This window comes from Zeus faber, assembly GCF_960531495.2.
Source record: "Zeus faber genome assembly, chromosome: 2".
Lineage (NCBI taxonomy): Eukaryota > Metazoa > Chordata > Actinopteri > Zeiformes > Zeidae > Zeus > Zeus faber.
This window is the reverse complement of record NC_137189.1, coordinates 23,995,801-24,022,103: the sequence shown is the minus strand read 5'-3', so window position 1 is coordinate 24,022,103 and position 26,303 is coordinate 23,995,801. Positions and strand designations below refer to the sequence as shown.

Sequence of the window (26,303 nt, the reverse complement as noted above, 5' to 3'; positions counted from 1 at the left end):
GTGAGCGTCAGAACTGAACCATCGAGCAATGGAAGAAGGTGGCCTGGTCTGACGAATAACGTTTTCTTCTACATCATGTGGATGGCCGGGGTTAGGATCCGATCCGATTGAGCAACTGTTGGATGTGCTGGAACAACAAGCCCAATCAATGGGGCCCCACCTTGCAACTTACAGGACTTAAAGGATCTGCTACTAATGTCTTGGTGCCAGATACCACAGGACACCTTCAGAAGTCTTGTGGAGTCCATGCCTAGATGGGTCAGGGCTGTTTGGCAGCATTACACTAAAGGTAACCTACAAACAGTGTTGTTCTATCAAGCACCCTCTCCACAATAAACTTGCGTTTTCTAAACCCCATCGTCTGTGTCTCTGTGCCTGAAGGCCCTGAACAAGCAACTTGGTTGGCGTGTGGTAGGCGAAACTGCCACAGGTGATTTTAATGTTGTGGCTGATTAGTGTACAATCTTAGTCGTATCAAAATTAACTACCATCTTTCACATTGCATTCTAAAACATTGTGATGGCTGCCATTGTGTATCCGTCAGCCAAGTCCCATATAGGCGGCTGATTTTGAATGCAAATGGAAAGCGACAGAGGGAGATTCCTACAGTAGGAACCACTTGAAGAGGGCTGTCCCAGTCAGAGGTCTTTCGGCTGATAGCCGAATGGCAACCAGCATGCAGTCAGTTCCAGCCAGTTCCCAGTCAATTACCAGTCGGCTACCAAACAGCTGGGATTTCCCCTCTCATGTGTTGACAGGGCATGTTTAATTTCAACTGCAAACACGGCCATTCATTCAATTGCAGTGTGTCAACATGAGATGGCGCTAACTTCACAAAAACAAAATCACATTTCAGAGAGAGATTTCAGTGGACCTGAGATATATCCCTGACCAGAGGTCATCTTTCAAAGTTCCATTTTTTTTGTCATTTGAATGACAACAGGTCTTTAAGCTTTATTGTAATCTACATGTTGCACAGCTTTTTAATTTCAAAATAGATTGGTTTTTTTAAATTACATTTCTTAAATTACAAAATTCACTATTTGATTTCGAAATGAGGGTCTTTGAACTATGTCATTGTATTTTACTTAAAATCATTGTGAAATATCACAACAGAATTTTGCATTTGGGCCTCTCTCTCTCGGGGAACCAGTCCCCATCACCCCCGATTTAAATAGATTGGTTTTCCAAATTCCAAAAAACGACATTGGCACAATAAAATATAAAAAAAAAAACAATAAATAAAAGTCAATAGAATAAAAACAACATCAGGGATATAATAATAATTTGTACAAACGTTAAAGAGACGAAACAGTGCATGGATCTTTCAAAACACTCAAGATTGTTTTACTGTTGATACATTTTAAACTCCATGGTTTACTTCACAGATTAGCTGCAAACTATTAAATAAATCAACTATTAATTACCAACTGCTCCGTTAGAATGTGGAGATTTGTCAATAGGTCTGCATTTGCTTATGCATGGTTTAGGTGTGTGGGCTTCCAGACCTGTTGAGTGACACAATGATTGGCCATTAAGTGCAAACAAAAAGTGTACTGCAGCCATCATTCATTCGTCCAAACAAAACATGATATATATATATATATATATATATATATATATATATATATATATATATATATATATATATATATATATATACACACACACACACACACAGGTCCCTAAGAACTACATACTCCCTGAGCTATTAAACTATGAAAAAGGTTCCGGTGCGAAAACACACGATATGGGGAGTTACATTGCGATGTAACTCTTCTCATTGTGATACATTAAGTATTGCAATTAAATTTGTTGTGATATTTCACAATTATTTTCAGTAAAATAATATTACATAGAAAATATCGAATTTTAGGTGTGGTTCCCTGGTCCGTCACACACACACACACACACACACACACACACACACACACACACACACACACACACACACACACACACACACACACACACACACACACACACACACACACACACACACACACACACACACACTTTGTTGAGATGAGATGGTACACACTGTTGACTCAATACAGATGAGATTTCTGCTTCCGGTGAGAGCTACCACTTCCGGTCCCGCTTACTTTATGCCTCAACTTAACGTAACCTTATACCTCGATTTAACCATCTCTAACCTGAGTGATCTTTCCAGTTTCGGTGAGAGCTACCACTTCCGGTTCCGGCGACGTCTTTGCGCGTACGTTGCTGCTGTTGTTGTTGCTGCTGCTGCTGCTGGTGTCGATGTTGCTGCTGCCGTTTCTGTGGCTGTTGTTGCGGCTGCTGTTGTTTTCTGTTGCTGTTGCTGCCACTGTAGTTGGAGTCGCTTTTATTGTTGTTTTTGTTGTTACTTTTGTTGTTGCTGTTGTTTCAGGGGCATTCTTTTGTAATGACTGGCTGACAACTACGTTCTCTCTTTCTTTTTTGTATTTCTTTGTAAAGCGCATTGTGTTGCCCTGGTATGAAATGCACTCTATAAATAAAGTGGGACTATATATATATATATATCTCAAATAGGGCTCGGAATCACCTGGGACCTCACAATACAACACCATTCTGGGGACTACCTAAGGGGAATTAGGAACTGGACAGGTCCCTAAGAACTACATACTCCCTGAGCTATTAAACTATGAAAAAGGTTCCGGTACGAAAACACACGATATGGGGAGTTGTGCGATACATTAAGTATTGCAATTAAATTTGTTGTGATATTTCACAATTATTTTCAGTAAAATAATATTACATAGAAAATATCGAATTTTAGGTGTGAGGTGTGGTTCCCTGGTCCGTCTGAACCGCTTTTAGAAATAAACTTTCATTGTCTGCAGCCGCGCAATGCCCAGGTTCCGGATCGGATAGGATGGGATTGATGGATGAATAGACCCACAGCAAAGTGTTCCGCCAGCAATCATGTCTCCAAACAATAATCAAAGTGTATTCATGACGATGCATGAATAATAACCTTATTGATCCACATAGAAAAATATGTCTTCTGCATTAAAGCATAATGTACAGCCACTGCTTTGCTCTGTCCTTTAGTGGGGAAGGAAAACAGCAAGGAGTAGCTGGTGGAAACCCATATGAACATGGGGAGGTCATGCAAACTCCATATATAGAAAGACCTCAGTTAGGTCTCTCCTGCCTTCCATTTCTGTCGTGGCATCTCTCTATTCCTCTTGGGCATTCCTTACTCTTCTCCTCATCCCTCTATCCCTCCCTACCAATAATGGCTGGTGTGATTGCTTAGCCGTTTCAATTTCCAAATCCTGTCCTGCAAACAGACAAGCAGACAGACAGAAAGGACGGACTGACGGGTAGTTCTTAAATCGCACATCCTAGGGAGGGCTGGATCTATCACGTCAGAGCTAATGCAATATGCACAAGGACAGAGCTTACCATAAGAAAAATAAATAAATAAATAAAATACACCAGTCCATGTGAGAGAGACAGAGTGTGAGAGAGATTGAAAAATAAATGGAGTGTTTGATTGGCAGCCTATGATTGTGGGCATTAGATTGGATTGGATTTTTTGGAGAGACTGATTCGGTTGACCTCGGTCACCACTGCGTTTGGGATGCCGACTATTCAATACTCAACAGCGGTTCTATATCTGTGGCTGTGACAGGGGATGCGGAGGCTGGTTGCGGTACAGAATTAGATTTTGGTCCTATAAAGAGTCACAATTAATTGAAACTCTAATTTGAATGGGTTTGAAACCCCCCTTTCTTTGAGAGGGTGGTTATTATTATGTTATTATTGTTATAATATTTTATTATGAGACATTATATACATAAGCATTTTATGACTTAAATAATTGTAATGTATTTTTATGTATTTTTTCCTATATTAATTTGGTCCTGCATATAAAACCGGTATAACATGCAAGTCTACTTTATACTGAACACATTATGGGGGGAAAGCACCCTGACATTGGTGTGTAGCCACCAGCTACTCATTAAGTGGTTGTGAACCAGGAGTCGTGGGGAGTTTTCAAAGGGCAATGTCGAACACAAGGCTGAAAAGATGACATTTTTAAGCCAAGTTAATAGCAACGCCGGTGTTGCTTCTACAGGCCAAAAAAGATTTGAGATGAAATTGAATAAGATCATCTCAAACAATCAACAACATATTGGTTTAAATGCACAAATTTCTATTTTTTTTTTGATTGGGACAGCTAATGTGGAGTTCAGACTACTTGATTCTGGCCTGATTTCCACTCTCCTACAGCTTTTGGAGATCACCAAAGGCCCAGATTGGAGGAAAATCATAGCTCGCTCCAGTGAGCGACAAGAGTGTGGTGTGAACTTCTCACAATGGGATCCGACTGCTCACCGAGGGCTTGCAGACGCCGGCGAGATATCAAGCAGGTTTAATATCTGGTCCTGTCGGGATCGACGCGGAAGTGACGCAGCGAGCTACAGCCCATGAGAGCAGACACAGAATGAGCAGGAGGGGAGTAGTCGAGAAGAAGAGACGATGAGAAGGGAATGCACAGAGCTGGAGCAAGAAACACACATATCTATTTTAATTTTCTTCTCTTTTTCTTTCACGTTTTTATTATATTTCTTATTTAAATTCTGCTTTCATTGTTTTGTTTTTTTTACAGTGATCAAAAATGTATTCAAAAATAAATAATCCTGTCATGTTATTGGGTTATATCTGCTGTCACTTCTCCTGTGTGTTTTCGTGACAAAACGTAGTTTGGAGACCCAACGGATTCCTGTCGCCAATCAGTCATGTAGTGTGAAACAACAAAGACTGCAAGATTCCCGATCACAAGACAGAAAGTCATGGAGTGTGAACAGTACAGTGATCTGGCAACTTTGAAAGTCCTGTAGTGTGTCCATGGCATAAAGCCTCTAGAAATGTACGGTTCATTGACATTTTCCGCTATTTCACAAACAACAGTGCATGCATGAATAAAACATTTACTTGAAAAAACATGATGAAATGTGATATAAAAATGCAACCGTAACCCTGAACACATTTAGGTTATCATATTAGCCAAGTCAAAATTTGTGTATAAGCTCTATTGATTTTTTTCCAAAACTTGGGTGAAAGCCATGTCCATATAACTGAAAACATTTTCGGCAATGCTAATAAAAAATAGATAAAAACTATTATAGCAGTGTGGACACTGATAGTTACCCTTGAATATTAATAGCCTGGAGCGTTTGGGTGTGTCAGCTCTGGGCTGGGAGGCCAAAAGGACAGTCACAATGAATAAAGTGCCCAGGACCTGCAAATCTAAGCGCTACAGCAAACAGAGAAGGAGCTGCTGTTAATGGCACTGGCTGCGCATTAATTTATGTGCCTGTGTGTATTTCACCCGAAGCCCCGCCTGGCTCTAGGTCTCCCCACTGAGCGTACATCATTGTCTTTAACAAAGGGAATGCTAATAACTCTGGCATTCTACTGCTGACTGCTAATGATTCAAGAGAGAGGAGGTTGTATGTATATGTGTGTTTGTTAGTGATAGGAGGAGAGGCAGTGCAGGGCAGAGCTCTATTACGCCAAATAAAAAGATCACAATCACACACAGACAGATGGAGAACTGTCAATAACTAGCAGGGGACGGCACAGAACTCCCTTTCCTAGGTGCTGGAGAGCACAATACCAAGCGCCAGGCCTAACTGGAAAGGTTATTGAGGCCGCAGGCGGCTTGCAGTGCATTGAAATAATTAAGGGTGTACAAGTGATCCCAGCTCGCGTACCTTTTATTTTTTTCTCCGGGTAAATGCCAGCCTGTGCACTGCTGTGGACCATGAAAGGAAAACTGACCACAAACACACAGGAACCACTGACCTCTCCCCGACTCAAACACAATGCTCCCTCGAACTTCTTTTATTTTGTTTTCCTCTGGGATTTCCAGGGTACAGAGGGCAGCTTGTCAGTGCTGATAGCGCTTTGTTGGGGGAAAGGTTTGAATCAGCGTGTGTCTCTCCGGTTTATTTGGGAGGGTGCTGCGATATGCTTGTTTAAGAACATCAGTTTATGTTCGGGGATGCACTGCACAAGTTTCAAGGCAAAATATAGCAACGGTTTGAGATCAGAGACTGGCAGCACTGTAGGGTCGTCCAGCTGGTAGCCATTGTTGCATTGTTGCATTTGTTTTATCGGGTAAGGAATAGGGTTAGCCCTAACCTTTGGACTTTGTGGATTGGTGAGGGAGTTATCTCAAATAGTTGCAAAGTAGCCCTACCGCAGATGGCAAGAATCCACATACTTTTTCTTGGAAGCCCGAAAACATGCACGTTACTTGCCTGCCTTGGTTGGTTCACTTAAAACGGTTGCTGCATCGCTGTGATGGATGAGGGCGATACATGCCGTGTCTGCAGTATGTGGGAGGGAGGGGCACACAAACCCACCCAAGAGACGCTCTATGGGTGCAAGCCATTAGAAGTAAATGGATGTATACTGTATATTCATGTCTGCCTAACCTTGTTCAGTCAGCCACAAAGTTGTAAATCCTCCATGTCCAGGGGGCAACAAACTTCAAAACCTGGCGTGACTGCTCTTCAGTCCTGACATGCTTTCCCTCTCCATCCATACACACACTATCTCTCAATTTATTATCCATTCCAACCTAGATAATAAAATTCCAACCTCTCTAATAAAACATGATGTGGGGCTTGGTGTCACAATGTGCTTATATGGCACTGCTCGAACGCCGTCGAGTATCAAAACATTCTGTGATTGAATCACAACTTGCATTATAAAGTGGAAAAGTTTTCCATTGTAGTGTTATCAGAAAAACGAATACTTGTGAGCAAATGCGTCGCTAAATTCTTCTGTTAAGATCTCTCTAAAATACTTTATTTCAGTATCACTTCAGTGGTAATGAAAGTAAATTGGTCAAAAAGGAAAGAAAAATAGTCTTCAGGAAGGTGTATTGTGACAGTGATGACAAGTCAGCCCTGCCTAGACATAAAGGTTAGGTCCAGCCTATTTTGTGGCGCTCACAAGGAACTGTTCAGTCACACAATGTTTGTATTTGTGTCATTGCATGACATTGGAAATGCATGATATTTGGCAGAGAGATTGGAAGATTTTTTCCTAGGTCTTATCCAGGGTGGGTATGTATGTTTTTTTTTTCCATTTCCATTAAGGGTAAATCCCCATCCTATAACTGTTTCCTTGTCTTGAATAGAGATGGGACCAATCCAATATAGGTATCGGTTAATATCGGCTAAGGTCATTCACTCATCAGATAATCGATCCACGTGCCAATCCCAATTCCATTCATGGCTTGCATTGCATCATGAACTCACTGTTTTATTTCATTAATTTAACGGTCTGCCTCCTTGAGAATAAAATTTGCCAAACAATTGACCTGTAAAGCGCAATGTGCGAATAGTAGGGCTGCCACGGTGAGAAAATTTTCCCACCGGTTAATAAACTCATGACAACACCAGTGTTACCGGTAACGGGGGGTGCACATGGAGTATCCCCGTTATGCACGGGCGATAATTATGGATGGAAGGAACCAGGCGCCTGTCTAAGGTCTCCTATAGCCTTCTCTACTCTCCTCCCGTGGTAAGTGAAATGTGACTCCGCAGACTGTGCTGCGACGCTGCTGCGCGCACAAGCAGCCACTTTCACTTTTGTAGCGTTTGACTATCGATAACATGCATAGTATTTTACAAATTCAGTTGTTTTTTTTAATTTGATGAACGTCAGCACCGATTCGCGAAAATGAACTAAATGAGTTTTATTTCTATAAGAATAAAAAAAAATAATAATTAAAAAGCAAAACTACGGTGGGGGCAGTGGGCAAGTAATGTAATCGGGGTACGCCCGAACCCGTATAACATCGGTAACCGCAGCAACCCGTGCAAATAGGAACAGGCAGCTGGAGTTGGGCAAACCGTCACTGACTGAAGCAGCCATTCAGCTGTGTTGGTCCTCAAAATAAGGCGTCATGATTCCCAGGTATATAATATGCGCCGCCATAGAGCTACTGGGAGTTGTAGTTCTTTTCGTACAGCACCACACTGAAATCGATCACCAGATGACGATTAAAAACTACACAGATACGTCCTTCAGCTTGCCAGTTGCCTCCGGTTTAAAACCAAAATAACTCTATGTCAACTTCGCTGCCATATTAGAACCTGTAAGACTGGCCTGGAATCAAATATAAGTAAACGGGGGAGCTGCGTTTTTTTCTGGATAAAAAGCACTATAACGTTTCAGTTTCTCAACCAATTGCAGTGAGTCCTTTTTCGACTCAAGGGTTTATGATCTACATTGAGTAGAAAAAGTTGAGAAAAAAAGTTTTCCAAAAGTTTTTTTTCCTACTCCACGACCGTTCCAACATGGCAGCGATGTTGACATACGAATCAAAATAGGCTTGGGCAGATCGACATCATTTATTTATTTATTTATTATCCACCAGGAAAAATCTGAGCATTGAAACGGTGTAAGTGCAGTTTACCACTCTAAATCGATCAGAGGGAGAGAGGGGGACTCTCTCCCTCTCCGCTCAGAGCTGTTTTGGATTTATTGATCATTTGTAATTCTGTGTAAAACAATTACTGTGATGTTTCCCCTCTTGTTGTTCTAACCTTCATTGTGAAGTGTATTGTCCGAATCAACTACCACCAGAGAAATGGAGTGTGACAGTGACATTACTAGTAAACAAGTACATCCGTTTACCGCTGGCATTAGAATGCATCTCCATATGCTTCTCAAGTGACCTGTGATCGGATCACACTTCCCCACTCTATATGCAAATCTAATATATTGTGATTATAATATAGATATATATATATAATATAATTCAATTTATTTTGTTAACTTGTTTTTTTAATTGTATGGAAAATTAAAAATGTAAACCTAACCGAGAATAAGAGCAGAGTTTTTTTTTGTTTCTCTCTTCTCCAGACAGCAGTGTGCTTTACCGGTTCCCCACTCCCATGCCGGTTTTCCTGTGTTTTTAGCTTAGATGTAATTATTTTTGATAGTTTCCTACTTGTATGAAACAACATTTATAAATACAACTGCGTTAAGGGACTGTCTTGTTCTGTCCTGTTCCAAAAGAAAAAAAAAAAAAAAAAAAACCTGTGTGTTCCCACTGTCCCGTGCCGCGTCACACACACCTCTCCTTGAGGGCCCAGGGCCGGATCCAGTTCCTCATCTTTATATTTTTGTCTTAAAATACTTACGTCGAAACCCTACACCTGTTTGTTTGTGAAAGTAAAATGTGACGATTTCATATGATGATTCAAAATTAGTCGACACCTGTTAGTGGTTAGTCACCTGTAGCTAAATAAATGGAAGGAACTTGAAAAAAATGTACAATTTAAAAAAACGTGAGAAGGCCAGTGTTTGGACTGAGGGCGGTTGAGGTGTGGAGTAAATGGGGGGGGGGGGTTGCAAATGTTGCTGATCAATGCCAGCCAGTCCACTGTTACCTCCATGGCCCCTGCAAACTCTCGGTTTAGGAGAAAATGCCCCTCACCCACAGACCTGTCAATCTCTGCTCAATCCCTCCCCACTAATACCTTCATGGTAGTTTCCACAAGCATGAACAAACGGCCAGCGTTGGGAGTGCGTGCGTGTGCATGCGTGTGTGACAGAGCACGGGTACAAGAGAAGGTTGGATTGGTTTTAAGCTACAAAGTTTGAAAGGGTTGGAGATGATGTGGGAGGACATTTTATGAAACAAAATCTTCTGCACGCTCACTTTGAAGTCCATACACACATGCATATAAACAACCCAGCATTGAAACCTAAATAACTACATATAATAGGTGTATAACTGTGTATAATGAACTGGGGAAAAAGAGGGTGGTTGAAAACAAGAGTGAAAAAAACAAGTGCGGACAGGTAGTATTTTTCTATATAAAAACATGAAGAAGAAAAGATTAGAGTGGTGAATGATCATCACTCAAGTTAGATACAAGTACATTCATTTCCATTTAAATGTAGTTTTGATGCAAATTGTGCCTAAAGCCAACCAAATCTATGATAAACAGTAGAGCTATAGTTGTCGTTTGGGACACTGAAATGATTGTTTGCACAAAACATGAACGCTCCCATTGGGTGCTCCATTCCAGTTTTCCTTGTGTTACCATTTTTGGGAATGAGAAGCTCTCTAGCTAGTAGCTACACACTTACAATGGGCAACTTTGAGATAGAATAGGATTGTACGTTTAGGAATGCCAGCTTGGTTCATTGGCTAGAAATTCTTGCCATTGGACACCTTCGCATTTGAGGGGTGAATCGTCACTGGCCTCACGATTCAATTACGATTCACCTGTCAACGATTCTCGATGCAAGATTCAAGATTCAAGATTCAAGATTTTTATTTGTCATCGCAGTGCAGTGTATCGCATCCCCAATTTTCTATATGGGCACCAAGGCTTGTGCCAGGGAGGTTGAATATGTTGGTAAACACTGGGGAAGCAGGTTGGCACAGATCTTTAGAACCTGTCTGGGGGTGCCATCTGGGCCGGTTGCTTTCCAGGTGTTCAGCTGTCTCAGTGCACTCCTCACGTCGTGCTCTGAGATGCTGAGTGTGTGCTCACCTCCGGCGGCCGAACTCGGTTCTGTTGTGCTAACCAGGGGGCTAATGGGAAAGCATCAGCATTCACTGTGTTGGTACCTCTGCCTCTGAAGTCCGTAATAGTCCGTAATCCCTGCCACATGTGTCTGGTGTCAGACAGCTGGAACTGAGACTCCACTCTTTCCCTGTACCGACGCTTTGCCTCTTTCACAGCTCTCCTCAGTTGGTAAGACGCCACTTTGGCATCATCCATGTTGCCCGACACGAGCCACGACGGTGCGCGTGTTCAGTGTGTCCTGTATGGATTTGTCAAACCACGGTATCACACCGTGACCATGGGAGCCACATCTTCCACTAGCTTAGCAAGGAAGTTCCTCACCGCTTCCGTAAACTCACTGACACCATCGGAGGTGGAGTGAAACGCGGCCCAGTCGACGTCACTCAGCATGCAGCGTGGCTTCTGATTGGCTGGTCCAGCACCCAATCTACTTCGTCACTGGAGCTTCCCGAAAACAATGGAGATAATTCAATTTTGTGTAGGCTGTTATTTTAATCACAATATAATCTGTTCATCAGAAATAATGGGAGGGTCCGGGTTTTTTTTTGTTTTGTTGTTTTTTTTTTCCATCTAGGCTTAATTATATTTCCGATCTTTCGATTATGTTCCATCACTGTATCGATACAGAATCGTCTACATCCGCATCGCGATGCATCTTAGAATCAAGAAATTTCCACACCTCTGATGTGCACATGAAGCCATCTATGAACATGTATGACTGCGGAGCTGGAGAAGGGAAAGAGTCTTGACAGCATATTAACAGTCTGCCCTTTACGGACCGGTTGTACTTTCATGCGGGGTCCTTTGCGGATACCGTGCCCAACTGTTTAAAGTGGCACACTGTCCATTGCAGTATTCTCAGGAACCACAGGTGGGAGTAGAGAGAACGTACCGTGTGAAGCAGGAAGTAGTAAACGAAGAAGAACACTGAATAGCAAACATGGCTGCACACAGGGCATAGGAGCTTGTTTACGCCGAGGAGGAATTGCTGTTCATGGTGGTGAAACCAACCAAAGCGCGGAAAGGGAACTGGTCTGTCGGCCTGTTCCACTTAGAGACGGGACAGGGGGTTTAAACCCATATCCTGCGCAACAGGAGTCACAATGTGTACATTGTGTACAAACACATAAATACCAATAAAAAACAACTTTTATGTTTAGACTGTCAACTTTACAACCATCCTGTTAATTCACAATAAAATCACAAAACCTTTCTGCAAAGATCAGTGAGGTTAATCTGCCCGGTAAAACCCCCCTCTGGAGGTAGAGGCCTTTGTCCTCATTCAAAATAGTTGATCGTATGCATGTTTCTCTCACATTTCCTCCTCTTGTTCCTACTGGAACAACACCATAAGGAAAAATGAAATAATGGTAAAAATTCCATATAATGTTAATTGGATAGAATACAATTATACTTCAATACTATCTTATTGGAATCTACTCGTAAAATATCCGCATCTAATACTAAATTTAACTATATAAACTCAATTCCAGATATAATTCAAGGATACCTCCAAACCTCTCTTCTCACATTTGGCTTGAGAAAAGTAAAAGACCAGTAAGGGTTACCTAATATATTATGACGACACGCAGGACAAAAACCCCTGGTCATACAGAGGAAAAATCCTGTGTGGCCATCTTACAATTCTAACTAGCAAACACAACATCAACAAAAAATAATCAAGAATCACATAATGAAATAAAACAAAATAAACGTAGAGATTTCACTAATATATGATGCTATGCAGATTAATCAATGATTATCACTTAATAATGACAACAGTAAAATGCATTGTGCATGTAATGACTAATACATCCTATAAGTAGGGATAACCATAATTAGACAAACATCTCCATATTTCAGCATCTCAACCTGTTCGTTATTAAAAAGGTGGGTTCCACATTTTGTCTCTGTATCAAAAAGTAATTGGTAGCCAACTTATCAGAAATAAAACAGCAAAACACTGATCTCCCATTGCTTCCAATGCATTTCCAGGGAACGCTCCTTGCGCCAAGTCACAAAATCTAGGAGGTGCGCGACCTCGCACCACGACGTTGCGCAGGTCCGCAAGGGACAAGGCGCCAGGACCCCACACTTGCAGCAAGCATAAACCCGGCTTTACTGTGGCTAAAGGAGGGAGGAAGAGGAGCAGAATGCATACTCTTATGCACCCAATTGTCTGTGTGGTTGTGTACCTGTATGGTCAGTTTTGACCGGGAAAATCTGTTGAAGTCCAACATATTTAAATCTCCCCGGTCATAATGTCCGTGGAAAATAATTCCTTCCAAGCACAATTTGAATTAGAGCTGGATGATCATTTAAATAAAAAAATAAAAGTCTGCAGATCTGTTCGTTTCTGCACTCGGCAAGTTACAACGGGAAGCCAATCAGTTTGGACGATCTAAAGCTTATCTGAAAGCTTCACCTCTAACCAATCACATATGTCGATATAGATCTAAGCCCCGCCCCCTACCTTGTGGACAGGTTGCACTTGTAAACACACATACACGGAGACACAGCCCCGGTGTCTACAACTCTGAGGAGAAACAGAAAGATGATGCATCGTTGGGACCCATACAGTGGGGCAAAAAAGTATTTAGTCAGCCACCAATTGTGCAAGTTCTCCCACTTAAAAAGATGAGAGAGGCCTGTCATTTTCATCATAGGTTCACTTCGACTATGAGAGACAGAATGGGGGGAAAGAATCCAGGAAATCACATTGTAGGATTTTTAATTAATTGGTAAATTCCTCGGTAAAATAAGTATTTGGTCACCTACAAACAAGCAAGATTTCTGGCTTTCACAGACCTGTAACTTTTTCTTTAAGAGGCTCCTCTGTCCTCCACTCGTTACCTGTATTAATGGCACCTGTTTGAACTCGTTATCAGTATAAAAGACACCTGTCCACAACCTCAAACAGTCACACTCCAAACTCCGCTATGGCCAAGACCAAAGAGCTGTCAAAGGACACCAGAAACAATTGTTGACCTGCACCAGGCTGGGAAGACTGAATCTGCAATAGGTAAGCAGCTTGTTGTGAAGAAATCAACTGTGGGAGCAATTATTAGAAAATGGAAGACATACAAGACCACTGATAATCTCCCTCGATCTGGGGTTCCACGCAAGATCTCACCCCGTGGGGTCAAAATGATCACAAGAACGGTGAGCAAACATCCCAGAACCACACGGGGGGACCTAGTGAATGACCTACAGAGAGCTGGGACCAAAGTAACAAAGGCTACCATCAGTAACACACTACGGCGCCAGGGACTCAAATCCTGCAGTGCCAGACGTGTCCCCCTGCTGAAGCCAGTACATGTCCAGGCCCGTCTGAAGTTTGCTAGAGAGCATTTGGATGATCCAGAAGAGGATTAGGAGAATGTCATATGGTCAGATGAAACCAAAATAGAACTTTTTGGTAAAAACTCAACTTGTCGTGTTTGGAGGAGAAAGAAAGCTGAGTTGCAGCCAAAGAACACCATACCTACTGTGAAGCATGGGGGTGGAAACATCATGCTTTGGGGCTGTTTTTCTGCAAAGGGACCAGGACGACTGATCCGTGTAAAGGAAAGAATGAATGGGGCCATGTATCGTGAGATTTTGAGTGAAAACCTCCTTCCATCAGCAAGGGCATTGAAGATGAAACGTGGCTGGGTCTTTCAGCATGACAATGATCCCAAATACACCGCCCGGGCAACGAAGGAGTGGCTTCGTAAGAAGCATTTCAAGGTCCTGGAGTGGCCTAGCCAGTCTCCAGATCTCAACCCCATAGAAAATCTTTGGAGGGAGTTGAAAGTCCGTGTTGCCCAGCGACAGCCCCAAAACATCACTGCTCTAGAGGAGATCTGCATGGAGGAATGGGCCAAAATACCAGCAACAGTGTGTGAAAACCTTGTGAAGACTTACAGAAAATGTTCGACCTCTGTCATTGCAAACAAAGGGCATATAACAAAGTATTGAGATGAACTTTTGTTATTGACCAAATACTCATTTTCCACCATAATTTGCAAATAAATTCTTTAAAAATCAGACAATGTGATTTTCTGGATTTGTTTTTCTCATTTTATCTCTCATAGTTGAGGTGAACCTATGATGAAAATAACAGGCCTCTCTCATCTTTCTAAGTGGGAGAACTTGCACAATTGGTGGCTGACTAAATACTTTTTTGCCCCACTGTACGTCCATAGTTTGGCATTTTTTTGGGATATCCAAGTTCCGACCCAAAGCAGACTGTAAATATTGATTGTGTCGACAGGACATCCCGACGAAGAGGGACAACACTAAACTCTATAATTTATTTAGACCTACTTGGCATATTTATTTTGTTTTCATCAAAATTGTATTTCAGAGAAATGTTAATTAAAGCTGCTGCACTAGTTACTTATTGTTCACGACCAGAGATCATTTGATTTCAAGTAGTAACATTCATAAGATTTATTTTTTAATTTTTTAAATATCGTTAACTGACGGGACTTTTTTTTTAAATATTCAATAAAAAATATTATACATCTACATGTCTTCATGATGTCATTCTCCATATAGCTTGCTTATCAATTGTTTTTAAACTCAACAAACACATAATATTTGACCGGAATCTCTCCCATTTGTCCGGGAAATTGAAATCTTTCAGGACACATTGACCGGCACCAATAATTTCTAACGTGACCTCTGGTTTGTACACTAGGGCTGAGCGATTAATCAAATTCAAATGTACACCGCAATGTAACAGAAAGCAATTTTTGAATTGCAAGGGCTGCGATTTTCTCCATGTTACGCAATCTAACCAATAGAGCTGTCCAGGGCCGGCTCTTCCTGTAGGCGAGCTAGGCGGCCGCCTAGCCATCCTGAGGGGGTGCGGGGTGTGTGTGTGTGTGCGGTGGGGGGGGCTACATTTTGTGCACCCGTCTCCCTCTGACGGTACCAAAAGATGCGAGTGTCAGCCATCAGTGCACCAGAAGAGTGTATTTTTATTTTATTTTACGTTTCCTTATGGAACGAAACAGTGCGTAATGGGGACACTTTCCCTGTGACTCTTACCAATTCACACATCTGTGAGTAAAGCATATAAACAAGAACATTTGCACTTACTGTACCTGATAATATCAGCACAACAACTATAACAGCAAGCAGTGGGTAGATGTCAACAATGAAGCAAGCGATGCTGATCAGGATTATCATTCGCCGAAGGGAAAACAGTTCTGCAACTTCACGTGAGCATCATTGCCGTGGATAGTCAACTGAAAGCCTGATACAACCTTAAACTCCCAACACAGACCTCAAAAACCGCAGGCTGTGGGGGAGTAGTGCGAGCAGGTGCTAAGTGTTAGCAGCTTGCCGGCTGCAAGTGTAAACAAACAGTAGCACATGCAGCGCTTCAGGGTCGGTAGTCTCGCAAGATTGGGCCACCTGGTGGCTGGAATGCGTATTAACTGCCCAAAGCTGCCGAAGACAAGTATTTGGGCTAGCTGTTTATTATAACAATAAGAGTGAGGGTCACCTCGCATAGTAAGCGCACAAAAAAAATAGCGCATGCTTCACCTCCGCTGTTATAACTCCATCCTAGGGGAAACACTGATCGGCCACAAAATAAGGTCCAGCAGAAAGAAATGACTCTTAGCCCTGGCAACTGGAACAGAGATTCCCAGAGCCTGTGGCAGTGAACGCCTCGGTTAAAGAGAGAGGACGCAATCGTGGCACATTGCGTGTAAAATAACTGTTCTGTGGAACCATGAAGTGAGGAGGGATGTTTGCGATGCCAAATGGAAATAAATAATGAAATAGAAATCCCAAATAAGAGCTAATCCCAGCAAAATTGCTGCAAATAGAAACAAATGTCTTAAATAAGAGCATGTATAAATACATCTATTAATGGTAATAAGATCTGCCACGATAGTTTTGAAACACTTTCCAAATTCTTTTGTCACTTTTCAAACTCGCAAAATAAGCTGTTTTCCACACCAGGCAGCCGACTTTGTCTCACCTATCACACAAACCAAACAAACCTTTTGTTTGGGTTAAGTTGGTTTTGACCCTGCACTCCAAAATGTTCTTGGTGAGGTGGCAAATCTAAGGGTATACTTACTACAGGGTTTAACATTAACCCCTCAACAGCCCCCAATTAACTCTTCTGTACCAGAGTCTGCAAATATGATCAAAGGTAATTCAAGAAGCTTAAAATCATTTTTGTGCCACTTGAAGAGCCCATTTGTAGTGAAAACATCATTAAACCAATTATATTATTGATATGACATGAGACATTGTTTGGGATTTTGGTTAGTGTTATATTGTAATATATTTCAGCATGCATTACAGTAAAGTAATGCAGTTTCTGAACTTCATAGACAGTAATAAATGCCTCCACCTCCTTGGTCATAGCATCCACATTACTAATGGTTTGTTATGACTTATTTCTTGTGTGTAAATATCTTGTGAAATCACCAACAGACATTGAAGATATCTTCAAATTATTGCTATCAAGGTATTTGTCAAAAATACCCTATTAATATACCCTATATTACACAACAGCTCTAGTTGTTGTGTAATATAAAAAAAAAAAAAATTATCTGAGGGCCAGTGGACATTTTTGCTCATTGTCAAGCCCTAAGCTGCATCCTAAGCCGTACCATAAAGGCTGTCTAAACCAGAGTAGTGCTCAGCCAACGTGCGGCATGGGCTGGGCCTACAATGCACCGGTCTAGACTGCTGAGGGACAAGGGAGTTGTCCTTACAGGTTTGCTTAACTCTAATCTAAAATAACTTTGTCAGGCTTAGAGATGGCCAAACCATGTGCAGGGCAGTGGATCTCTTTGTAAAATCAAAAATTAATCATTATTATTATTATTATTATTATTATTATTAATAATAATAAAAATAATAATACAAAAATAATAAACAAACTTAAAAGAGAATCCCAGCAAATATCTCACTATTTTTCTTTTTTTAAATACAGCATTACACCATTTATTTACTTCATCAAAGGGAAGCTAGAAAGTTGTGAATTGTAGCTGTGAAATGGATATTTACTCGAGATCACCATTTGAGGTTATTTCATTATTAGATCATTAAATGAGTTCATTTGACATGGGTTCAATGTAAAAAATGTATTGTAGATACTGGTCTTACTTCAGAGAGTCTGTGTACAGCGTTTCGCCTATATTCAAGATTCAAGAGATTTATTTGTCACATACATATACATACGTTCATACATATATGCAGTGAGTGCAGTGAGTATGCATGTACCGCTACTTGGTCATATTTCAGCAGCAGCAGTACACTGGCTGAAATATGAATGCCACTACTGCAAAGAGGAGAGGAGAGGGAAACTCCAGGGCTCCGGTGGGGGGGGGGGGCACAGCAGCACGTAATGCACAATTTGCGTCCCTGTCTCCCTCTCCCTCTGCATTTTTCGAGGGGGTGCTAATTCTGTTCTTAATTCGTTTTAGTTTTTTCAAAATATTAAATAATAATAAAAATAATAATACTTCAATTTATTCTCCCTTTTTCCCCAGTATAAAACCAAATGTTTATTGTAATTAATATTAATATTGATAAATAAGGCTCAAACGCCCGGCCCAGATAGTGTTCTATGTTTATCCTGACCTGTCGCTCACTCGCTCCACTCTCTTAAGTGCTAACAAAAAGCAAACATGTTCTGATTTGACTCAGTAATGAGCCTCGTACACAATTTTTACTCACAATGTAAACTGCTAGAGGTGCAACGCTAGATAATCCAACACATTCAACCTTTAGCATAGGTAAAATCATGTTATTCCTCATGTAAAATCTGATTCCCATGCTGCTTTTGCTTACATGTAGTCTAATGCTTGGTCCACATTTGGCGCGCTACCTCTACCTCGTGGCTGATTGATTGATTTAATATAAACCTATCCCACTGCACCAAACACCCGGTAACACCCGCTTACATTTGTCATCAGTGGGAAAGGAAAAACACGGGTCTCAGTCACGGATAAAATGACCCTGCAATAGACATAGGTTTTAATCGGCTCCACCTCCGATTGGCTCTGATATGAACAGGACACCGGGGTCAACCTGCAAATTTTGGCCCCTTTACCTGCGCTATGTGACGGGCGTTGAAATTCCGGTGGGGCATAAATAGACAGGAATATATCCGTGTATCATTCCATCAGTTCATATCCCATTTAGAATCCAAAATCAAAAGTTATAGTGTTTTTTTCCCTGCATGGGGGACCATGAAATGTTCTGAGTGTGGGGATCGCACCATAGGGAGCACGGCGGAGAACCCACACGCTCCCCGCCGGGTATCAAGCCACTCCAGCACTGCCCCGCCCCAAACAAGTCCCCACTCCCCGCTGCACGGCGCATGGAGTATCCATGCTGCCTGTGCTCCATGCTGCTTCTACTGTAGTGTTAGGTCGTTCATGAACGATCCGATTCTTTTGAATGGCTCAAAATACTACTTTTTCAAGTTTTACAGTTTTTTGTCGTATGTTTAAGTTGCCATCCCCTCTACTGTTCTGTTCCCAATCACACTGGCGCCATGACACAGCCCTTTTCCAGCGTCTTCATGACATTCAACATGATGCACCAGGAAAAAACAAAAAAAAAGTAATTTCTCCTGGCAATGGGAAAGGTGTCAATCACTCAACTTAGCAGGTTTCCCCCGGTGTAAAAAACTCGGGTCAACCCGCTTATTTTGGTGTAAAATGGTATTAGACAATTTCATTTTAAAAACACCAGTTTAGCCATGGTATTGGGTATTTACCTTCAACACTCAATGCTGCAACAGCAAGGTGAAGTCGCTGACAGTGTCAGGACTACTGCTGCGGAAAGGCACTGCCAACCAAAGCCTATACAGCACATTATTTAGATTGAGTTACTATACTAACATACTAACAGACATTAACAGTTAATTGAATTCTTCGTTTTCATTTAATTTAGACAGCAAAGTGTGTAAAAAAAAAAAAAAAAAAACATGGTGCATGTGCACAGTAAAATAAAGCAATCACTACTACACTCTTATTACAAACTGACGAGCTGGAAACAAATTGGGTTTTCTTCTCTGGATGAGTGATTCCAAAGTAAACTTTAAGAAGAGTTGTAACCGCCAAGACCGCCAGGTGCATTTGTTTAATGTCTTAAGCCAGTTATCTGACTTGTGATTGGGAAATATCTCAAAGCATATGGTAGAATAGTAATCCCACATGAAAGATATTCAAGGTGTGTTCATGGGAAGGTATGAGAGGTCAGGTCTGTCCAGAGGGCAATGAAATAATAAATATCTAGAATGCATAGGTTAATGGCAAAAGCAAAGACGAACTACGATAAAAGACTTGGAAAGAAGCTGAAACACTGTAGTGCTTGCACAGGATCTAAATGATCACCACCCATAAGCAGCACAGCCCAACTGTTGAATCCGGTTGAATACAGAACTTTTTTCCACCAAGGCTTTAAATCCCAGAGCCCTCAGGCAATCAACTCAGCAGTCAGCAATAGAGTAGGGGATAAGTATATCCCAAAAGAAGAAACAACTTCTGGAAAATAACTACCGGTGAACATTCCAATTGCGCTACACGATGATTCATGTTTGTGTTATTGCAAAATTATTTTTTATTAAATCAAAACGAGGAATTTAGTTTTTATTTTATTAAATCAAAAGGGGACCTGGGCCGAGGCCTTTCCAGTCAATGACATAAGCATAGAGCGCGATAAAAATAACAGCATGTGAAAACATCACTGCTGATAACAAAAAATGGATGGAAAAAGTTGAAAATGTCAGCAGAGAAGAAGATTTGGTACCGAAAATGGGGAAGTGCATCTGTCGTTTGGAAGGGAGTGACACGTCACGTCAGCGTCTCACGGTTCGCATATTCGTCACTTCACACCCGCTCCATCTTCATTCAGTCAACCACAGGCATCGAAAGCAGCCTCACTGAACTACAAATTGTGGAATGTATCAACCATTAATAGGCAAGTGAATCATTGGTTTAATTTTATCCACATTTGGTGTCTGTTTGTTTATTACCATAGCCTGATTAGTTTGTGATTTTAGCGTTTGTTTATACATCACACATCAGCTTCTGGTTTGAATACAATTATTGCTGGAATGAATAATGATCTTTAAATACAACACGTTTTATTGCTGGAATGAGTAATCTATATATATACATTGCAGCTATTAACAGCAGGAAGGCAGTGCCAGTTCTTCTCCGTGGGCCAGAGGAGAAGGACTGCACACATGCACTAGTCTGACTGTGATGTTTTATTTCAATAAGTTATTTTACTATTATTATTTATGTCTGAAGAACACTGTTTATACCTTTTCTACGCAAAAATAACCAACTTTAGTTCTGGTTTTATTTATTTTTTTATTGTGAAACATTTTTTAAATATTTTATTAATTTATATATATATACATACATATATATATATATATATATATATATATATATATATATATATATATATATATACATATATATATATATATATATATATATATATATATATATATATATATATATATATATATATATATATATATATATGATAATATGTCAGAATATAATTTTTTTCACTTAATATCTGTGGCTGTAGTAGGTACTGGTGAAACGTTGTTTTAGTTGATGGTTATTTTAGTGACTGTTTCACAGAAGTATCAAAAGTTTAAGTGAAAATTGTACACACACACACACACACACACACACACACACACCCCAACAGTCACACACAGAGCGTTACACTAGTTATTTATGGCTGACCAGTATAAAAATATTTTTTACACCTTTTAAATTTTCTTATTTTTCTTAAAAGTAAAGATACCAAAACCATATCGATATTGTGGCCCCAAAATCGTGATACATACCGAACCGGGAGCCCATTGTAACGTTTCATCCCGAGTTTCCACAATGTATATGTGTATTTATTGAGCTGTTTCCGTAAAAAAGTGTTTTCCGATTTTTTTTTTTTTATTATCAGTTATTTGTGGTTCAATTATTAAATGAAGAAAAACATGAAATGGATATAATCCTTGTACATTTGATAAAGCTTTAATAGCACCATATAAATAAATCGACAGATATCTTTACTACAAAAATCTATTGCTTGACAAGTCAGTTTGACTAGAGCCCAAACATAGTGACTCCAAGCAGCAAGGAGACCACGCCCTTCCAATGTCCCCCATGTTGAACAGGTATGGTATACCAGAAAAATAAAGTTTCTAAAACTACTTCCTAAGTATGAATTAAAATATAAAGTCTAATCAGGGTGTGATATTTGTTTTCTTGCTGGACTGATAATATTTTCTTTACATAAGTGAGGTTTAATTTGTTGTGGGGAAAAATGTATTAGTTTGTTAATTTAACAGTAATCCGTCAGTAATCCACATTAGGTCCGCACATCAGTGATAATATATACTGTATGTGGTTGATGCATACCAGGCTTGGTAATTAAATATTTTCTCTAAATACATCTTTTGAGTGGACCTCTATTTTAATTTACTCTCCAGTTTAGGCGTGCAGCCCGGAATATAGAGCAAAGGTGTAAAAAAAAACCTGAGGGGTCTAGGAGACTCGCGGCACGACGCGAGGCACCCGATGCACAGTTACGCGCCTGACAGAGCTGTGTGCATTCCAACATTGATTAACATGGCAGCATATCTGAATCATTGAGAGCCACTGATGTGATGCTGACGTGACTCTCTTTGTGTGAATTGGGGGTTAGGATACAACAATCGGGAGTTTCACGAGAAAGTCTGAAAGATGCAGCATGGATAGACCCCACCCTTCCTTTTGGAAAACAGGAAATTTGCATTATAGTCACACGTGGCAAACACTGTTTGATAATAATGAAAGCTTTCTCAGCGCTACACTCTCACTGACTGCCCTGATTTATAGTACATGAAGTAGGGTAAGTGAAAAGACAGGTGATGAAATCCATAAAATAGATTGAGCTCTTGTCTGTCCATTCCATAGTTCAGCAGTGAGTATGTTAAAATTCACCCTTGTTCTGACTAGCAACATCCACCACACCCCACTATCAGCCAACCAAGCGCTTGCTAAATACAACTGGTCTCCAATGCACCGTAAACATGCTTTGCATTGTTAACACCATTCGTCAGCCACACCAACTGTGCAACCATCCACAGTTCCTCTATGTCAGCCACTTATCCAAAATCCGCTCAAATACTTACACAACATTTTTTACGTGCAAACTTAAAATACCCACATTTCCCGTACTTTTGCTCTTGCTGCCTGTAAAAAAAAAAAAAAGATCCTACAAAGTAGGAGAAAACCAGAAGAAGTGAGAGGAAACACCCGCGGCAGTGTTGTCATCCAATACCTGGTGAGGAGTGGAGCAATCTGTCTCACTTGCCCCATTGCATAGAAAGAGCAAATCTCTAGGAAGGTCAAAGGTCATCCTGTCGCAGATTGTACATTGGGAGAGGTACACACCAGCCCCCCCAAATAATGAGCAGCCATCATGAGCAGAATCTAGAAAAAATCGAGACCAATTTCTGCTCGGTAAATCTAGGTTTCTAAGTTAAATATATAGATTGGCAGACAGTGTGGTGCAGTTCTGGACACACCCCACCTTAACATTTCCAAAGCTGCAAACCCCCATAATCAGGTCAGTACATTTCTGCCACCCTAATGGGGCACAGTTTATGACCAGTGAGCAAATATATATATATATATATTTATATTTTTATTATTTTTTATTATTTGAAGAACAGCCCAATACCATAATAATTATGATAAGCAAGTTATTCATATTAAGCTAGGAATTTTCATGGGCCTTCCTACTTGACAGTGCATTTCACCTCCCCAATTGCGGGTTGTTGGCTCCCATTTAATATTTAAAAAGGCCTGTGGGGGTGTATTATACAGAATAAAAGCAGGCGGTGTAATGAGACCACTATTCACTTCACCCATCCACAGGTCTCTCATCATGGGGTGGGGGGACCCCCAGGGGCCCTTCAAGACCCCCCCCCCCCCCCCCCCCACACACACACACGACCAGACGTTGCCACCTTTAGCGAGGGCGTAGAAAACGACGCCTGTTTTGATTATCGCTTCACTGTTGTCTCAGTGTGGACGGGTCTGGAACCTTGGACCGAATCATATCCATCCAAAAAAACATTTTTCTTTTTCCCTCAGATGGGGATCCCAGAGACAATTTAATTCAGGGCCCTTGACCAGTCTGAAAAAGAAGGATGACAATCGCACATAACAAAAAGACGTGTGTGTGAGAGAGAGAGAGAGTGTGTGTGTGTGTGTGTGCGCGCAATGAGGTGCATATGAACAGAAACGGGCGCGCAAGCACCTGGCCCACAGGTGATTTTATTATAAACCGGTTTGACACGAATGACTCGAGCATGGATACGTCTGCTGCCCCTTCGCTTTCCTCCGCAACCAACAGAACAAAACTAAACTAAACTAAACAAAACAAAACAAGCCTACCTCTTTGACTTTAGCTCGCCTCTCCTTGGTCAGGGGATCCGCCGGCTCCCGTCCGGTCGTACCGGGCGGCCGCTTGTACTCAATGGGCGGAAAACTATTGCTGTCCTTCACGGCGTTCTCCCTCGCCAGTTTGTCCTTCTCCTTCTGGATGTCCTGTTTTATTTCCTCCGGGTGCTTCTGCAGAGTGTCCTTGGCTTCCACCAGCGCGTTCTCGTGGTCTTTCCGGATCTTGGCAAGGATCTTCTCTTCGTTCCCGGCGGCCGAGCCAGAGCCGCCGCCGCCGCCGTCCGTGCCCGTGCGGGTGTTGGTCTCCACCGCCGACGAGTGGAAGAAGACTCCGCTCAGCAGCTTCGACGAGTCGGGGAGGAAGAAGATCGCCCCGAAACACAGCGTGATGAAGGCGCTGAACACCAGCAGCAGGATGAATTTCTCCGTCAGCCTGAAAGAGGTCGGTCCGGCGGACTTTCTACTCGGGGTGGCGGTGAAAGCCGAGAGAGTTGCGGCTGGCATGTTGGCGAAACAACTCGAAAATAAAAAAATAAAAATAAAAAATATATATGTATTAATATTGTTGTTATTATTGTTCCGTTCAAACACGGCTTACGTCGCACTGCCAAAGTCGCGGCTTTCGGCAAGTGATCATCTGGTTTAACGATCCGTCATCGCGGCTCCGTGGGTCGGCGTGGACGCGGAGTGATAAGCACCCGCGGGGAGGGAGCGAGAGCGAGAGAGAGAGAGAGAGAGAGAGAGAAAAAGTTTGCAGAGTGAACGAGCCTCCGTCGTTGCCCGCCCCGGCGCCGTGTTCTAGGCGTCCATGCCCCGGACACATCTGCACGGGAAGCGGAGCGGCCAACGGCAGGGCGGAAGGAGCGGCGGCCGCGCGCGAGCGACGGCGACGGCTCCACCAATCGGCGAACGATGTGTGTCGGGGGGGGGGGGGGGGGCGTGGCTATTCGCGAGCCCCGGGGGCGACGAAGCGGCGCGACGAGCGACGCGCGGCGAACACTGTTCAGGGCGGACGCCAGGACGGGGGGGGGGGCGGCCCCGCGGCGGACACGGCGGGGGGCGGCGCTGTCCTGCAGTCGCGTTCGGGTTTCGACGGTCATGCGAAGATACGGAAAGTTGTGTCAGCGGTTCAACCGGACGGACGGCGGCCGGGGGCGAAGGTCGGACATTCCACAAGTGATCGCGTCACGTGACGGGTCGCGTGGACGTTGTTCAGCGGTGTTTTTTTTTTTTAGTTTTTTTTTTTTTTTTTTTACTTTTAACTGTTTTGGGAGTGAAAACGCTGATTTTTACACAATTGGGAGTTATATATATATATACACACACTTCTCACAAAAAGTTAGGGATATTTGGCTTTCGGGTGAAATTTATGGAAAATGTAAAAAGTTCACGCTTCAGTGATATTATATCATGAAAGTAGGGCATTTTAGTAGAAGCATGCAATGGTGATTTCACCAATTTATTGAGACAAAAGCCAACAACAGTGGTGGGTTTACCACGACGAAAAAATGTCAGTGTCTCAATAACTTGTCATGTGCCCTCGAGCATCAATTACAGCTTGACAACGACGTCTCAAGCTGTTCACAAGTCGACTTATTGTCTGCTGAGGCCTGGCCCCCCACTCTTCTTGAAGGGCCCTCAGGTCGTTGAGGTTCTGGGGTACAGAGTTACGAGCCTCTACACGGAAACTCAGCTGATCCCATAGGTTTTCTGTGGGATTCAGGTCTGGAGAAAGTGCAGGCCACTCCATTTGAGGTGCCCCAGTCTCCAGCAGCCGTTCCCTAATGATGCCACCTCCATGAGTTGGAGCATTGTCGTCCATGAAGATGAAATGAGGCCTGTGTTGTTCATGCAGGGGCACAATGACTGGATGAATGATGTTATTCAGGTAGTATGGGCTTGTCACTGTACCATTCACAAAGTGTAGGGAAGTTCTGTATTGACTAGACACACCTGCCAACACTGTAACACCACCAAAGGCTCGTCTGGTGACAGTGGCTGATGCACAGCGCTCTCCTTGACGTCTCCAACATCGTTGGCGGCCATCATTTCTGCTCAACCTGAATCGACTTTCATCAGAGAACAGCACTGAGGCCACTGGTCCCTCGTCCAGCGTAAATGCTCCCTGGCCCGTGCAAGACGATGATGCCTGTGCCTGGTGGTGTGGTCAGGTACCCTTGCAGGTCGTCTAGCACGCAGACCACTCTGATGGAAACGGTTTTGAATGGTCTGACGTGACACTTGGGTGCCTCTCACCTCCCTTAAATGTGCCTGG

At 42.1% G+C, this 26,303-nt stretch overlaps 1 protein-coding gene across 1 annotated transcript in view; it reads right to left on the bottom strand.

The window, feature by feature from the left end:
* The window catches only part of man1a1 (mannosidase, alpha, class 1A, member 1), a 163,760-nt gene extending 139,069 nt beyond the window's left edge, over nt 1–24,691 (bottom strand). The window contains exon 1 of the mRNA XM_079996727.1: nt 24,023–24,691. Within this exon, the coding sequence (XP_079852853.1) occupies nt 24,023–24,532 (510 nt within the window). The 5' untranslated portion in view covers nt 24,533–24,691. The remainder of the gene's footprint in view (nt 1–24,022) is intronic.
* Between the last annotated feature and the right edge of the window lie 1,612 nt (nt 24,692–26,303).